Source organism: Dama dama, chromosome 18, assembly GCF_033118175.1.
Source record: "Dama dama isolate Ldn47 chromosome 18, ASM3311817v1, whole genome shotgun sequence".
In the NCBI taxonomy this organism is placed as follows: domain Eukaryota; kingdom Metazoa; phylum Chordata; class Mammalia; order Artiodactyla; family Cervidae; genus Dama; species Dama dama.
This window is the reverse complement of record NC_083698.1, coordinates 63528737-63547166: the sequence shown is the minus strand read 5'-3', so window position 1 is coordinate 63547166 and position 18430 is coordinate 63528737. Positions and strand designations below refer to the sequence as shown.

Here is an 18430-nt window from a genome sequence, read left to right as displayed (position 1 = left end):
AGACCCCGGAAGCCGGAGGCAGATCTCCGGGGTACAAATCCAGCTCTACCAGGTACCAGCCGTGTAACTTTGGGCAACCGTTTACCTTTCACAGCTAAGTTCTCCTCGCCTGTCAACTAAGGATAATCACAGTTCTTACCTCCTAGGGTTGCTGGGAGGAGGAGTAAATGAGTTAATCCATAGAAAGCGCTTGGAACAGCGCCTGGCTAGCACATAACGAACTTGTTAATGTTACAGCCTTTCGACTCAGGGCGCCTGCAGCTCTGCAATATTTTGCCTGAGAGTTACAAAACTTGAGATTCCAGGAGTTGAGTGACCACAGCCTGAGAACCGAAGAGTAAAGAAAAAAAGAAATTGGGGTAGGGTCAGAGGGAGAACTGCGACAACTTTTGTCCACCGGCGCCCACCTGCAGCCTTGATCTCCCGGCCTCCGTTTCTCCTTCCAGGAGTCCGGCTCCGGAGCGGCGCACACAGCCTTTCTCCAATCAGACATCCTAAGGCTGGCGCCACGTATGCGACCTGGTCCAATCTCGTCCCTGGAGGGCGGGAACGCGAACTTTCTACCTGCACCTGTGGCTGCAGTGGCCGCCTCCTGGGTTGTTGTTTTTTTTTTTTTTTTTTTTTCCTTTCTTCCCGCTGCCCGGGAGTTCTGGTTTCCAGAGTCACTTGGCGAATAACCAGCAGGTGGGCAGATGTCTTCTCCCGCGCTGGACCGACGCGGTAGGGAGGTTCAATGCATCATAGTGAGCAGTTGAGGTTCCATCTTCCGGCCGCTCCCGGGCGGTGCTACCAGGGAAAAGGGACGCGTCCGAGAATGAAAGACTACTAGGCGGGAGAGCTTGCCTGGCCATTCACCTGGGGCAGTGAGCCTGGCACCCACTCACCGCCGGGCCCTCCAGCCGGATCCAACCACACTTGGAGCTCCGGGCTACTGTCGCCGCTGCGCCAGGAAATCGTAGGCGCCAGGGGAGACCAGCCGCAGCAATCGACTTAGCTGGACTGCAGCGATTTCGGCTGGCACACCTTTCAGAAAGAAGCTCGACCTCTCCAAGACCAAACAGAGGGACGCCGCGCCCCGACTTCCAGATTAACCCAAGCGCACGCACTCCCGACTCTGCCCGGGGAGAGAGGCGCGGAGCCACGGGGTCCAGGGAAGCCTGAGCAGGTGAGCGATGGGGTGATTCTCCGTCCTCCAAGCCAGAGCGTATTCCGGGGTGTCACCCTGGGGAGCTCCCCCAGCTCCCGAGGAGAAGTTGTTAGAAGCAGGCGTTCTGCGTAATTTGCAATGTTTTCCTTGAGCAATACGTGCATAGCCCTTCTGTGCATACAAAGTTGATTGTGGAGAAGACAGCGTAGGGTAGTAGACAGAAAGCAGCATCAGAACAGCCACCACTATCACCACCACCACCATCAGTGAACAACTTGGGGGTGCTTTTCCGATCTATAAAGTGGAGGGAGAATGGATGTTTGCAAACCCGTTGCAAACTGTGCCAGAGGGTGTGGGTGCCTTCAGCAGGGAAACAACTTTGGGCCATTTTTTTCTTCTATTGTTTTCAAGTCGCAGCCCGAGTGTGCCCTCGGGGAGTCTTGGGGAGGAACCGCTGCCAAGGTCTCCCAGCTCAGCCGAGGCCGCGGCTGCCTCTGGCGTAGGCGTTCGGGTTCTCTCTCTCCGGGCGGTTTAGGAAGGAGAGCTTCTAACCACAAACACCGCCGAAGTTTCGCTCTCCAGCGCCGGCGAATCCCAGGAGTGTCGCGCGCGTGGGATGGGAAGCAGCCCAGCGGAAACCTGGAAATGAGCCGCGGCGCCAGCGAATCCTACTCATTCGTGGAGTTAGTGCGGTGTAGACCCAGCACAGAAAGCGGGCTGAGAAGTCTCGCTTCTGATATTCGCACCTTAAGTGCTAATAACACTTTTTGCCTTTTCGTTCCGCTGTGTGCTGTTTTAAAGCTGGGAGGAGGGCAGATTGGAGTTCCGTTGTGCGCCCTCTCCTTTGGAGGAGGGAATTGCGCAAGAACAGAAGCCTTTAATTTGAGCTAAAAATCCCGAGTTGAGTTGCCTAGTACACACAGACTCGGTGCATATTTTAATACAGAACTAAGGAAAGAGGTACTTGGGCTCATCTCAACTGCCGACCGGGGGTGGCTTCAAAGAGACGCAAGATTGGTCTTTGGGGAATAAAAGGAAGAGTAGGACGGCGGTTTTCAAGGGAAGTCTAGACATGCTTCTCTGAAAGTCACAAGGCAGACGTTTTGTCAAAAGCAGAATTTAAAAGAAACAAAACAGAACACCACGAGCTTGTCTCTCACTCTTGCTGGTCTGTAAATCCCCAGTCCCCGCCCTCGAAAAACGACATCGAAAAAGTATCCCGGGACAAAAGTCGAGGGAGCAAAAACCTTTGACGGAAATTTCGGAACTGTCTGCGGTCTACTGTTCGTGCTCACCTACAGCGGGGACGCGCTCGCGTCCAGGCGCCCTCGTCGTTCTGGGCCGGGTGGGTCACCTTTGGGCGTCGTTTACAATGGGGCAGACTGACAGGACGGGCCTTTTTCCTTCTAGGGCCTGGTTAATCCTGAAGCCCCGGCACCCACCCCTGGGTGGCCCTCGAGCGCGGACCACTGCCCTATCCTGGAAGCCGGGGAGCGCCAAGACTCGGTCTCCAGACCAGAAGGCGGCGCCGGGGAGGAGGTTCGTCCCCCTACGCTCTGGGGGGAGCGGCAAGGCGCTCTGAAAGCTCTGAAAGCTGCGGACCATCCGACCACAGCCGATCCGGTGCCCGCCGGAGCACAGGAGAGGAAGTGGGATTGGGGCGCACGTGACTTCGACAAACCCAGTAACCAAGTTTTGTTTTCTTCCCCAGCACAAGCCGCTGGCCTCTGCTCCCAGCCCGCAGCCCGCTCGCGAGAGGCCGGGGCAGGGTCGGGTGGACTCAAGAGCAGCTGCTGCCGCCAAGGCCCTTCCCCGCGCCCCGCGCCCAGCGCCCCTCGGCCGGCCTGCTATGGCCGACGGCGGCGGCACCGGCAGCTCAGGCTCCTGGTGGAATTCGCTAACGAACAGCAGGAAGAAAAACAAGGAGGCCGCCGGGGGTGCGCAGCCGCCAGCCCAGCCTGCCCCCGGGGAACCCGCGCCGCCCGTCCAGGACTGGTCGAGCAGTTCCCGGGAGAATCAGCACCCCAGTCTCCTCGGGGGCGCCGGCGAGCCCCACAAGCTAGACAAGTTGGGCGGGGAGAAATCGGGCAACAGCCGCCGAAATTTGAAGATCTCGCGCTCAGGCCGCTTTAAGGAGAAGAGAAAAGTGCGCGCCACTCTGCTCCCCGAGGGAGTCAGGTCCTCGGAGGAAGCCAGCTTCCCTGGTGACCCCCACGACGACAAGCAATAGCCCGAGAGCTCCAGGACTCTCTTCCCATCACACCTCCTCAGTCCCCAGTTCTAAACCCGAGAATTCTGACCCTCCCTGTACGTGGAGTCTCATCCCACCAAATTCAGAATATTCGCACCAGGCCTCCAGATTTTATTGTCCTGGAAACTGACGTGACAATTGAGTGTTCTGGTAGTTCATGACTCAAGGATGCATTAAATATTTATTCGTGGTAAGAGAAGATACCACAGAGGAATCTGGTATAATTTTTTTTTTTTTTTTCCGAAAAACTTACGTGGCTTTTGCGTCCCCCATGGAAATGAGAAGGGTACTTCTCTAAGAGACCTTAACTCAACTGAAACTGTGCAGCCTTCCAACAAGGATGGCATGCTCTGATTCTGGACTTGCTATTAGAAAGCAAATCCCAGTGCTATCTTTAATGAGAAATAAAAAAAATGCACTTTGGGAATATTTCTTCAGGCTTATACCTTAAGTGAAGGGATGGCAGAGAGCAGGAATCATTCTTAAGTAGAAGCATTTTAAATAAGGCAAGATTGCTTTTAATGTTGACCTGCTAAACTGTACTGCCTATTTTAGCGAGGACTATTAAAATTGTTGCACTGTAAGACTTAAGGTGACTTTTGTATTTTTTTCCATTGCAAGACTGAAACCCATCATACTTAAAAGCAGGTATGCAAAACCCAAAGTGACAGAGTTAATCATTTGCCACATAACCTGAGAGGTCCTCTCAAAAAACTGCAGAGAGGAGAACATGTCTAGAAATTACCAACACCCAAACTGGAATCAGTTAGCTGGATATTCCTGTTTATCAACTAGATTGGAGGAAAAGAGGGGAGGTGTCAACTCATTATTCCTACATTTTCTTTTTTACTTCAGTGCACCTTCATAAGGTAGAATAAGTCACTATGCTAATAACAGCTCTTTTGAGTATCTGTTATTAACCTGACTCACAATTATCTAAAAATACTTATTCAAACAGGTGGACTGAACCCTAAGTTTGTGCAGAGCCAGCTTTTTTCCCCACTCACTTTGCTTTAAAAGCTAATTGCTTTATTCTACAGTATGCATTTATCTAGTTGCAAAGCCTTAAAGATCTACCAACCTGAAGATTTTTAACAAAAATCTACCTATTTGCTTTTGTTACAAACTTTGGGTAAATGAATACCACTAGCTTCCAGCAAATTATAAGAGCTTTATTGTAGTTAAGATCCCCTGGGACCTTTTCCCACCACAATTCAGCTCATTTATAAACATCAAGAAATGCATGGGGGCTTCCCAGGTGACTCAATGGTAAAGAATCTGCCTATCAATGCAGGAGGCACTGGAGACAGGATTTGATCCCTGGGTTGGGAAGATCCCCTGGAGGATGGAATGGCAACCCACTCCAGTATTCTTGCTGGAAAATCTCATGGACATAGAATTGTGGGGGGCTATAGTCCATGGGGTTGTAAAGAGTCGACACAACTGAGCATGCACACACCCCCAAGAAATGCATAGCAGGGAAATTATAATGATCAAAGTATATATATAAATATATACATAATGTGGATAATGAGAGACAAGAGCTTGATTGGAGCTTCTGAATTTATTATATATAGTTTTTTGTTCTCTCAAATTCGTAACTTATAACAAAGCATGTTGATTGTCTAAAGAGATTTAGCAAAGAAACGTGATGAAAATGGCTTAAGTGGATTTAAATTAGTCAATCAAGCTTGGATATCAGCAAAGTCATAGAGTGTACCATTTGATCCATGAGCACATAACTAAAAACTTACTCCAAAAGAAACTGTTTTCGTGGGGATTATGAACACCTTACCTTCTTAAAAGAGAGTTTGTGAGGTGGTTTTCTTTTTTTTTAATCATGAAGTTTTTTTGGTTTTATATTTGATACTTGACCAAAGTCTCATCGGGGTGAGCTTTCTGAATGAGGAGGACGTTACAACGATTTTAAGAGGGCCTATCTAGTGGCTCAGATGGTAAAAAGTGCCCACAATGCAGGAGACCTGGGTTCAATCCCTCGGTCAGGAAGAGTCCCCTGGGGAAAAAATGGCTACCCACTCCAGTATTCTTGCCTGGAAAATCCCATGGATGGAAGAGCCTGGTGGGCTATACCCCATGGCATTGCAAAGAGTCGGCCACGACTGAGCGACTAACAAGCACATACACACACCTACTGCCTCTAACTTTAATAAAGATGAGGGAGTCAGGATCTTGGACTCACAGAAGTTCATTGTAAGGGAGGAGATTGGGGGCTGACCAGCAGTGGGAGTGAACAGAGCAGAAACTGTCAAATCAGGCTTTGAAACACCTTCATAAAATATTCTAATTTCTGTAAGTAGTCAAAATTAGAGTGGATAACTACCCAAAATGCTTTTCTCCTCCTAAGAAGACCAATAGATTAGATCTGTACCCATTTATAAAATTAAGCTGGCCATTGTATACTTCTAAAATCTTATACTAACTCTTTCATCAACAGTTTTAATGTTGTAGGGAAATTTTTTTTTCTTAAAAATTCCTTTAATTCACAAAACATTGGCATTTTCCCAGGTTCTGTGTCTAGTTTTGGATCCCATCGAAGTCTACAATTGCCGCAGATAATCAATATCAGGCATATAGCAGTGGAACTTATTAACAGAACATCTTTCCCCACAGTTCTGAAAGAATTTAAAACCATGCTAATGGCAGTTATGACAATGAGTGCAATGTACAATTGGCTGTTGAGGTTTGTAATTACATAGTTTTAAAGCAGTCCTAATTATGCAGTGGGAGGAATTCACTGATTTAATCCCAACTCAGAGAAATAGAAACCAAGCAAAATTGGTGAGATACAAAGATCATGAGTAAGATGAGATAATCTGACAAAGTGTCTTTGCTGGGATTCATGTGCTCTGCAGATGATTAATTACATTCCCATAACATATATACAGATTTCGAAAATGTATAAACTTCAAGATATTTTATATTAAATAAAGGGAAAATGTTTAAGTTTGGAGTTAATTAGGTTAGAGACCTTTGTTCTCTGAAAGCCCTTGGCAAATGAAATTTCACTCACAAGTTTGGAAAAAATTAAAGAAATTCTCATGCCATGCTTTCAAATTATGTGGAAAAAAGGGACAATAATCTAGCAGTGTGTTTGCTAAATATTTTTATAACCACGATAATTATTAATATATATACAAGGTAGTTTTGGCCCCAGTGACTGCCCTTGCAGTCGGTGACCAAGCTGTAACTCATATCACAGGTCATTGAAAGTCCTTTTATGTTCGTGCTCTGTTGTTCACCCCATTGTGACTTGCATTTCAAAAGCAGAGACTCTGTTTTGTATTCACTTAGGACATTCTGGTTTATCTAACACTTAGAAATAATTTTTTCTGCTTTGAAATGTAATGCAAACCCAGAATGCTGATATTGCTGAGTCCTTAGAAGGGAGCTAAAAACTTAATGAACAGTAAGTTTGAAGGCTGAAGCTTTGTCAGAAATAGTTCTCCTGAGATACACCGAAGAAAATTTGGGTGGTTTAAAATAAATAATAAAAATAGGCAGAAATAATTTCAAGTAAAAGGCTAACTGGAGGGATTTTTTTGGTGGTCCAGTGGCTAAGACTCCCTGCTCCCAAAGTGGGGTGCCCAGGTTCGATCTTGGGTCGGGGAATAAGATCCCACAGGCCACAGCTAAGTTTGAATGCCATGACTAAAAGATTCCACATGCTACAACTAAGACCCAGCACAGGCACGCAATAAATAAATAATTTTTTTTTAAGGTGAACCAGAAAGGAATAAGAGGGGAAAGTGGGGTAGTTAATATCCAGTGATCACAAGGCACCTTTTATGAGGAAAAGAGATAGAGAATATTATTTTTCCTTAGCTGAGAAGAGTCACCAGACCAGAAACAAACACAAAAAGCTGGCTTGATAATGTAAGGGTAAGTAATCTTTAAAAACTCTATTTTATCTGTGGAGCATTTTATGATAATTACACAAAAATGTAAGAGATTCTTGGGATAAGCATGAGTTATTATCTCCACGGTAAGTAGAGAATGAGACTAGAGATTTTTATACCCTTGGGTGTCAGTATAATACATATCTTAGAGTAGAAACAAGTGTGCCGCCCAGAGCAAGCTTTGTCATCAATAAGCTGGCTGTCCCATCACAGCTTTGTTCCTCTCATTTGTTTTCTATTTCTCTAGCCCCATTCACCTTGCCTCAGAGCCATGGCAAGTACATTCCTATCAGGCTCAGAGATGTGGAAGAGGGATTGCTAGGAGGCACAGGGCCCTCTCCCAGCCTCCTGCAGGCATGGCATGTCAACAACCACTTTGCTGAAGGATGGCCCTGCATATGGGATGAAAAGCATTCATGGTGAGAGAAGATTATCATTTAGGAGACAAGGTTCTAAGAAAACTTCACAGGTCTTGCCCTAGCAGAGGACAGCTGACCACTGTATAGACGTGGTAGTAGCATGCATGCATGCTAAGTTGCTTCAGTCATGTCTGACTCTCTGTGACCCTATGGACTATAGCCAGACAGGCTCATCTGTCCATGGATTCTCTAGACAAGAATACTGGAGTGGGTTACCATGCCATCCTCCAGGGGATCTTCCAGACCCAGGGATGGAACCCATGTCTCTTATGTCTCCTGCATTGGCAGGCAAGTTCTTTACCACTAGAGCCAACTGGGAAGCCCAGTAGTAGCTATAAACCGTGATAAATAACAAAGACAAAGGATATCAGTGATACTTCCGGGTATTCAAAACAAGGAATTCAGCCATTCTTCCAAACCAAATTGTGCTGCAGATGACAAAGTGACAGATTCGTAACTATCATATCAGAGTTGCTGACATAACCTCATGCAATTAAAAAAAAATGGAGTATCTTTATTGTTGGCATCTATAACTATCATATCAGAGTTGCTGACATAACCTCATGCAATTAAAAAAAAATGGAGTATCTTTATTGTTGGCATCTATAATAAGACTGCTTACCCACAAGACAAAAATTTCTGGCCCTTAAACTAGAAAGATCCATGTTGAAGAAGATGAAGATTCCTACCTACCCCTGAAAGGAACTGCTGATTGACCTGCTGGTTGAGTAAGGAATACGGGCCCATCTGGGACCTCCCTATGGTTTTTTGAAAGGATATCCATTGAGTTACAAGTACCCTGGATTATTCTTTTATTTTTCTAGTGGCAGTCAACAAGCATGCGGCTCAGATGGTAAAGAATCCACCTACAATGTGGGAGACCGGGGTTTGATCCCCGGGTTGGGAAGATCCCCTGGAGAAGGGCATGACAACCCACTCCAGTATTCTTGCCTGGAGAATCCCCATGGGCAGAGGAGCCTGGAGGGCTACAGTCCATGGGGTTGAAAAGAGTCAGACACAACTGAGTGACTAAGCACAGTGCACAAAGACGGCAACAAAGAGCGCCTGCAAAATCTTCCAAAACACCTGATTGTAATTCCTTCTCTCACTTGCTCTTAGACGAGTCTTCAATGAGCTGGTGTCAGTTTGCTCTTCTGTAAAATGATGAGATGGAGTCTATATTCTCACTTTAAAACTCTCTTTTAGGAGCCTGCTACTTTTAGCAACAGGCTGTAAAAGCAAACTTATACAGAGCTCATTGTTTACTATAAAACACAAAGGCACCAGCTTTCTGGCACTGATGGTCAGGTGGGGAGCTGGGAGGGAGGTAGAGAAGTGTAAATTGCAATGAAGCTACCACATTATCATAAGATGCTGTTACCACATTGTCATCTGGCCCAACGATCAGAATAATTCTGCTGTGTAGGAGCATGAAGCCTCATCATTCATTGAAAAAAATAAAAAAACAGCTAAAAGTGAAAGTTGTTCAGTCGTGTCTGACTCTTTGTGACCCCATGGACTGTAACCCACCAGGCTTCTCTGTTTGTGGAATTCTCTAGACAAGAATACTGGAATGGGTAGCCATTCCCTTCTCTAGGGAATCTTCCCAACCCGGATATTGAACCCGGGTCTCCTGCATTGCAGGCAGATTCTTTACCATCTGAGCCATCAGGGAAGCCTCTAATCATCATTCATGCTTAGAACCAAATTGCAGCAAGGCTATCTAGTTATAGATATTATCCAAAATGTGTGTTTTCACAGCTACTATCTCATCTGTTCCTTGTAACTAGCCCTCAATGTCCCCCAATCCTGCCAATCTACCTGATTCTGTGCTCTTGTTTAAACTCATCTTTTTCCATTCTCACTGGATGAGGTCAAACGCCTTCCCTAGAGCTGTCACCCCTACCCAGCCATTCTGTATTATTGACAATTTCTGAGAGTGGCTATTCCTTGTTATGCCAGGCTTCTGTCTGTCCTGTTGTTTCTGCTTGGCATATTCTTTTCCCACTACCTGCCTGGCAAAGCTTCAATCAACTTTTAAGATCCATGAGTTTCTTCCCCTGTAACTGTTATGGTTCTCCTTCACTCTGTTGGAAAACACCTATGAGTAGTACATTTAAGTCTATGTTCCCACCCCCACTGACCATATCATATGCATGTGTCTCATTCCCCTTTAAGTCAAGGAACTCAGGGAAATTAAAGGGCAATGTCCATTCTTTATGTCCGTTCATTAACTCCCGGCTAATCTACAAGGCATCACTGACTCGATGGACATGAGTTTGAGTAAACTCTGGGAGTTGGTGATGGACAGGGAGGCCTGGCATGCTGCGATTCATGGGGTCACAAAGAGTCGGACACAACTGAGCGACTGAACTGAACTGAACTGAGCTGAATCTACAAGGACACGGGCCCTCCAGGTAGCACGTGCAGCTAGCATGTAGTTCTTGGTAGTGCCATAATCTTTTTTCCTCTCGGAAAGCAGGCTGTGTTTGGCTGGTGGTGAAATCTGGGGGGTTATGAATCAGTAAGAGTCTTTTCCGGAGAAAGAAATTACACACGGTATTTGAACAAGGAATGTTTACTCTACAGAACTGTTATCCATGGTAGGGACTGGCATTAGAAGGGATTGACTGGTAAGAAGTAATAGAAGCCTAGACTTCCCTGGTGGTTCAGTGGTTAAAATTCCATGCTCCCAATGCACTGGGCATGGGTTCAATCTCTGGTCATGGACGATCCCATATACTGTGTGGCACAGCTTCCCCTTTACCCCCTCCCCCAACAAAAAGAAAGAAGTAACAGGAACTCAAAAAAAACACTGGAATATCTAAGTGGCAGCCACTACTCCAGAGAAAGATGAAGTGCTCAAGGATGAATCCCTCTTCCCTCCAAACCCCTACACCTTGTGGGAAGGGACATGGCTGGGACCTACTAGTAGGCAGAGAAATCACACCAATGAAACTTGCTGGAAATCCACTTACTAGAATTGGTTTCTGTGAGCCAGTTGGCACTAAAGCACTAATCACTAAATTCTTTGAATAGCATGGGTAAAAATATAAGTGATATCACTGTGTTAACACAGTATATGATAAAATTGGTGTTTCTGTAGGCTGGGCTACATTTATTTCAAGAGGGCAACTCCTTGCCTATAAAGTGCCCATGAAAGTCTTCCCAGGTGGCCCTAGTAGTAAAGAACCCACCTGCCAATGCAAAAGAAAGAAGAGACTCAGGTTTGATCCCTGGGTCAGGAAGATCCCCTGGAGGAGGGCATGGCAATACACTCCAGTATTTTTGCCTGGAGAATCCCCATAGATAGAAGAGCCTAGAGGGCTACCAGTTCATAGGGTCACAAAGAGTCGGACACGACTGAACTGACTTAGCACACACACACGCAGGCAAAGTGCCTGTGAGAGTGAGAAAAAGTTGCTACTTCCTCTGGGTGGACTTTGGCCCAATCACACTCCGCGCAGCTACCCTCGTCCAGTAAATGACCTACACAGCCTTATACAGCAGCTGTGAGTCCATGAACAAATGGAACTCTGCTCTGAAGGTGATGGGCTTGGGTAAAGGACAGGCCTGCCTGACTGAAGGGAAACCCAGGTTCTAGACCCACTTTTCAAACCAATAACTGTGGTCTCAGGCAAATCATTTAACTGCTCTGGGCTTTCATTTTCTTATCTGCAAAACAAGAAGTTCAGATACTTCCAGTTCAAATCTTCTGTTCTTCTAGTGTCTGTGTAAGAGAAGTGGTATTTACTTTTATATTCAAAACAGACCAGATCTCCGATTACATGCAACAAATTTTTAAGTAGGATTGCAGTCAACATTGTGTGCCTTACCATTGACATGATGTTTTTCTGGCCTGTGATCAGATCTATCAATACCAGATCTTCCAGCTAACTTGAAATTCCTCCTTTGCATGTGTGCATGCATGATCAGTCGCTTCAGTTGTGTCTGACTCCTTGCAACCCCATGAACTATAGCCTACTAGGCTCCTTTGTCCATGGGGATTCTCTAGGCAAGAATACTGGAGTGGGTTTCCGTGTCCTCCTCCAGGGGATCTTCCCTACCTAGGAATCAAACCCAAGACACCTGTGTCTCCTGCATTGTCAGGGGGATTCTTTACCACTAATGCCACTTGGGAAGCCCACCTCCTCTGCATATATGTTATAAATAGACATATAATTCCTACTGTTCCTTCAAGTTTTAACAGTGACATTGGTTGCTTCGATAAGAGTCCCCAAGATAGAGTTAGATCCCCTCATCTGTGTCCCTGCTGAGGACACACAGACTCTGGCCACAGTCCCATCCCAAGGACAGTATGGTCACCATCTCCACCACCAGATGGGAAACTCTTAAAAGGGAGGGACTCTGATTTATGCTGGCTCTGCTGCGGCCAGCACAGTGCTTAGCACATAATACTCATTAAATATTTGTTAAGCCAATGAGGACTTAAATCAAGCTTCTTGCTGGAGAAGTGAAATAATATAGTAGTTAAGACAGTGGATTCTGAAGTCAGATGCTGCTGCTGCTGCTGCTGCTGCTGCTAAGTCACTTCAGTCGTGTCCGACTCTGCCATAGACGGCAGCCCACCAGGCTCCTCCATCCCTGGGATTCTCCAGGCAAGAACACTGGAGTGGGTTGCCATTTCCTTCTCCAATGCATGAAAGTGAAAAGTGAAAGTGAAGTCACTCAGTCATGTCTGACTCTTAGCCACCCCATGGACTGTAGCCTACCAGGCTCCTCCATCCGTGGGATTTTCCAGGCAAGAGCACTGGAGTGGGGAAGTCAGATGAGTTAGATTTAAATCCTAGCTTTTCTATTTACTATTTGTGCACCTATGTGAGTTATACAACCTGCCATGCCTTAATTTTTGCTGTTGTTATTTGTTTTGTTTTGTGTTTTTTAATCCCAATATTGAGTTATAATTGGTATATAACATTGTATTAGTTTAAGGTGGACAATACAATGATTCAATAGATTTATATATTGTTAAATGGTCACCACAATAACTTTAGTTAACAATTACCATCTCACATAGTTACAATATTTTCCTGTCATGAGAACTTTTAAGATCTGCTCTGTTAGCAATTTCTGAATATACAGTGTGGTGTTGTTAACGACAGTCACCATTCTGTACATTACAGCCCCAGGACTTACTCATCTTACCTTTTTGACTACCTTCATCCATTTTCTTCACCCTCTGTGGCAACTACCAATCTATTTTATGTTTCTACCCAGTTTGTTTTAGATTTCATCTAGAGAAGAGAATGACAACCCACTCCAGTATTTTTGCCTGAAAACTCCCATGGACAGAGGAGCCTGGCAGGCTATAGGCCATGGGTTCATGAGTCAGACATGACTTAGTGACTAAACGACAACAATGATAAGTGAGATTATAGTATTTGTCTTTCTGTGTGATTTATTTTTCTTTACATTCTTTACCTTCAAGAATGATTGAACCCAATTCATTGATTCATTTTGAAAGTTGCATGGGTAGTATACAGAACTGACCTCCTTCTATGGGAAACTCTTAATAAACATTAGCCTACTAATTATTATCACCAATATTCAATTCAACTCATGTAACATTTATGGAGGGAAGTTGGAAGGTAAAATGCGTCTTGCCCCAGGTTCTTCATAGCTTTAAAGAAGACAACTGGAGCAGTTTAAAAGTTCAAAGTCTTTCCTATAGTTTTATAAATTCAAAAGCGCCCATACCAACTCATTCTGTCAGCTGATCATAATCTGAAAGAGCATTCAGTTTTAGAATGATTTACATATTAGAAGACTCACAGATGTAAGGTCCCTTCCTTGTCTGGAAAGAACAGTTGTTCCCGCTCTTCAACTACTGTCATTGTTATACTCTTCCAAGTTATGATTTTATTTTTGCTGATGTTGTTAATACAGACTGATCATGAATCCTTTACAAAATACTTAATAAAACTTTCTTATAACCCCACTACCCAGAGTAAGCACTTCTGGGTGTATTTTCTTCCAATAAGTTTTAGTGCATGTCTTATAGGTGTTATTTGTGTGTGTGTTTAAAAATCCTGAGACAAAGTTTTAAGTTTTTCCCCATTTGCACCCACTTACTATCATTGACCCATATTAATAAGTCTGAATAGTACAGAATAGGTGAAGAATGGTGGAGAACAAGGGGTTACCACTGATCTAAAATGATTTTGTCATCATAGTTATGTTCCTTTTGAGATCAGCCCCTAAGAAGCCTCTCTGCATTGCTTAACCCCGCTGACCAATGTCCTACCTGCAATGTTTCTATTAGTGGCTATGACTCAACCTGCTCCCGAATTTCTTCTCACACCCTTGCTGTTCTTCCTTCAGTATTCTTAATCACTCAGGCCAGAAAACTAGAACTCATCCTTGGTTCTTCCTTCTTCCTAACTCGCTGGCTCTCTTCATTGAATCGATCGGTCTGCTTTGTATTTTTAATGAACTCTTTCAAATCTGTCCACCTCTCTCCATTTCCCCCACTACAAACAGAATCTAAGGCACCATTTTTTCTCCCCTGGCCCAGCCCAGCATTCTGCTCTCTGGTCGTCTCTCTGTATCCACTCCTGCCCCCTACTGTAATTTATTCCCCAACCCACTACTGAACTGAACTCTGTAAAACAAAGTAAGATTTCAAAACTTTTTAATCTAGAAAGCTAATCCAGTATCTCCTTCCCCTGGTTAACTTTCTCTGATGTATGATGAAGCAATACTTCCCAGATAAAATCCTAAACCATTAAAAGCGCTTTAAGATTTTAAGTTTAATTAGGTCCTATTTGTTTTTATTTTTCTCACTCTAGGAAGTGGATCAAAAAAGATACCGCTGCAATGTACGTCAAAAAATGTTCTGTTTTTCTCTAAAACTTTTATAGTATCTGGCCTTAGGTTTAGGTCTTTGATCCATTTTGAGTTTATTTTTTATGTATGGTATTAGGGTGTATTCTAGTTTCATTCTTTACATGTAGTTTTCCCAGCACCATTTAATGAAAAAACTGTCTTTTCTCCATTGATATTCTTCCCTCCTTTGTCATAGATTTATTGACCATAGGTGCATGGCTTTATTTTTTTTTTTAATTTTATTGGATTATAGTTGATTTACAATGTTGTGTTAGTTTCCAGTGTATAGCAAAGTGATTCAGTAATACATATACAAATACTCCTTTTTTTCAGATTTTTTTTTTCAGATTATTTTATCATATGCATTATGACAGAATATTGAGTAGAGTTCCCTATGCTATATACAAGGGCCTTGCTGGCAATCTATCTTAAATATAATGGTGTGTGTATGTTAATCCCAAGCTCCTGATTTATCCCTCCCCCACATTTCTCCTTTGGTAACCATAAATTGGTTTCCAATATCTATAAGTCTGTTTCTGTTTTGTAAATAAGTTCATTTATAACTGTTGTTAAAGTAGATTCCACATATGAAAAAATAAATAAATAAAAGTGTTTTAATCATCCTGCTCCAGAAGGAATGAAGAGGATGAGCCAAAGTAGAAACAACACCCAGTGGTGGATGTGTCTGGTGCTTAAAGTAAAGTTCGATGCTGTAAAGAACAATATTGCATAGGAACCATGAATCAAGGTAAATTGGAAGTAGTCAAACATGAGATGGCAAGAACAAATATTGACATTTTAGGAATCAGTAAATTAAAACGGACCGGTATGGGCGAATTTAATTCAGATGACCATTATATCTACTACTGGTGGGCAAGAATCCCTTAGAAGAAATGCAGTAGCCCTCATAGTCAACAAAACAGTCCAAAATGCAGTACTGGGGTGCAGTCTCAAAAATGACACAATGATCTTGGTTTGTTTCCAAGGCAAACCATTCAATATCACAGTAATCCAAGTCTGTGCCCCAACCACTAATGCCAAAGAAGTTGAAGTTGAATTGTTTTATGAATACCTACAAGACCTTCTAGAACCAATACCAAAAAAAAGATGTCCTTTTCATCATAGGAGGCTGGAATGCAAAAATAAGAAGTCATGGGATACCTGGAGTAACAGGCAGGTTTGGCCTTGGAGTACAATATGAACCAGGGCAAAGGCTAATAGAGTTTTGTCAAAAGAATGCACTGAAAAAAAAAAAAAAGAATGCACTGGTCATAGCAAACACTCTCTTCCAACAACACAAGAGATGACTCAACCATGTAAATCACCAGATGGTCAATACTGAAACCAGATTGATTATATTCTTTGCAGCCAAAGATAAAGAAGCTCTTTACAGTCAGCAAAAACAAGACCGGGAGCTGACTGTGATTCAGATCATGAACACCTTATTGCAAAATGCAGACTTAAATTGAAGAAAGTAGGGAAAAGTGAAACCCAAGAGGCCATGTAGGTATGACCTAAATCAAATCCCTTATTATTAAACGGTGGAAGTGGCAAATAGATTCAAGGGATTAGATTTGATAGAGTAATCTGGGGAACTATGGATGGAGGTTCATAACATTGTACAGAAAGTGAAGTGAAAGTCTCTCAGTCCTGTCTGACTCTTTGTGACCCCATGGACTATACACTCCATGGAATTCTCCAGGCCAAAATACTGGGGTACGTAGCCATTCCCTTCTCCAGGAAATCTTTCCAACCCAGGGATTGAACCCCGGTCTCCCAAATTGCAGGCGGATTCTTTACCATCTGAGCCACCAGGGAAGACCAAAGCCTTTTTTCCCAAGAAAAAGAAATGCAAAAAGGCAAAATGGTTGTCTAAGGAGGCCTTACAAATAGCTGAGAAAAGAAGAGAAGCAAAAGGCAAAGGAGAAAACGAAAGATATGCCCATCTGAATGCAGAGTTCCAAAAAATAGCAAGGAGAGATAAGAAAGACTTCCTGAGTGATCAATGCAAAGAAATAGAGGGAAACAATAGAATGGGAAAGACTAGAGATCTCTTCAAGAATATCAGAGATACCAAGGGAACATTTCAAGCAAAGATGGGCACAATAAAGGACAGAAATGGTATGTACCTAACAGAAGCAAAAGATACTAAGAGGTGGCAAGAATACACAGAAGAACTACATTAAAAAAGTATTAATGACTCAGATAACCATGATGGTGTGATCACTCACCTAGAGCCAGACATCCTTGAGTGCAAAGTCAAGTGGGCCTTAGGAATAATCACTACAAACAAAGCTAGTGGAGGTGATGGAATTCCAGCTGAGCTATTTCAAATCCTAAAAGATGATGCTGTTAAAGTGCTGCACTCAATTTGTCAGCAAATTTGAAAAATTCAGCAGTGGCCCTTGGAAAAGGTCAGTTTTCATTCCAATCCCAAAGAAAAGCAATGCCAAAGAATGCTCAAACTACCTCATAATTGCACTCATTTCACATGCTAGCAAGGTAATGCTTAAAATCCTTCAAGTTAGGCTTCAATAGGATGTGAACCAAGAACTTTCAGATGTACAAGCTGGATTTAGAAAAGGCAGACGAACCAGAGATCAAATTGTCAACATCAGCTGGATCATAGAAAAAGCAAGAGAATTTCAGAAAAACATCTACTTCTACTTCATCAACAACGCTAAAGCTTTTGACTCTGCGGATCACAACCAACAGTGGAATATTCTTAAAGAGATGGGAATACCAGACCACCTTACCTGTCTCCTGAGGAACCTGTATGTGGGTCAAGAAGCAACAGTTAGAACGGGACAGGAAACAACAGACTGGTTCCAAATTGGGAAAGGAGCTCATCAAGGCTGTATATTGTCACCCTGCTTATTTAACTTATATGTAAAGTACATCAAGCAAAATGCCAGGCTGGATAAAGCACAAGCTGGAATCAAGATTGGCAGGAGAAATATCAACAACTTCAGATATGCAGATGACACCACCCTAATGGCAGAAAGTGAAGACGAACTAAAGAGCCTCTTGATGAAGGTGAAAGAGGAGAGTGAAAAAGCTGGCTTAAAACTCAACATTCAAAAAACTAAGATCATAGGATCCAGTCCCATCACTTCATGATAAACAGATGAGGAAACAATGGCAACAGTAACAGATTTTATTTTCTTGGGCTCCAAAATCAGTGTGGATGATGACTGCAGCCATGAAATTAAAAGATGCTTGCTCTTTGGAAGAAAAGCTATGACAAACCTAGAGAGCATATTAAAAAGCAGGGACATTACTTTGCCAAGAAAGATCTGTATAGTCAAAGCTATGGCTTTTCCAGTAATCATTACGGATGTGAGAGCTAGACAAAAAAAAAGGCTGAGCGTCGAAGAATCAATACCTTCAAAATGTGGTGCTGGAGAAGACTCTACAGAGTCCCTTGAACAGCAAGGAGATTAAACCAGTAGATCATAAAGGAAATAAACCCTGAATATTCATTGGAAGGACTGATGTTGAAGCTGAAACTCTGATACTTTGGCCACCTGATGCGAAGAACTGACTCATTGGAAAAGACACTGATGCTGGGGAAGATTGAAGACAGGAGGAGAAGGGGATGACGCAGGACGAGATGCTTGGATGGCATCACCCATTCAATGGACATGAGTCTGAGCAAACTCCAGGAGATCATGAAGGACAGGGAAGCCTGGTGTGCTGCAGTCCACGGAGTCGCAAAGAGTCGGACATGACTGAGCGACTAGACAACAAAATCACCTTGCTGGGTCCATCCTCTGCCCACTTCCCCAGCTCTCTTTCTCCCTGCCATCTCTTCAAACACTCTCCATTCCAAAAAAGCAGACTCATTTCA

The 18430-nt window shown here is 43.7% G+C and overlaps 1 protein-coding gene across 2 annotated transcripts; it reads left to right on the top strand.

Moving 5' to 3' along the window:
• The first annotated feature begins 633 nt into the window (after positions 1-633).
• PRR15 (proline rich 15) lies at positions 634-3984 on the top strand. Of its 2 annotated transcripts, none has more exons than XM_061165452.1 (2): positions 634-1165; positions 2859-3984. In XM_061165452.1, exon 2 carries the CDS (start codon positions 2997-2999, stop codon positions 3375-3377), a length of 381 nt encoding a protein of 126 aa, XP_061021435.1. In that variant the 5' UTR covers positions 634-1165; positions 2859-2996; the 3' UTR covers positions 3378-3984. The 2 variants fall into 2 exon arrangements, with proteins under 2 accessions (XP_061021435.1, XP_061021436.1); XM_061165453.1 differs by lacking the exon at positions 634-1165 and adding an exon at positions 2569-2686.
• Positions 3985-18430: the final 14446 nt, after the last annotated feature.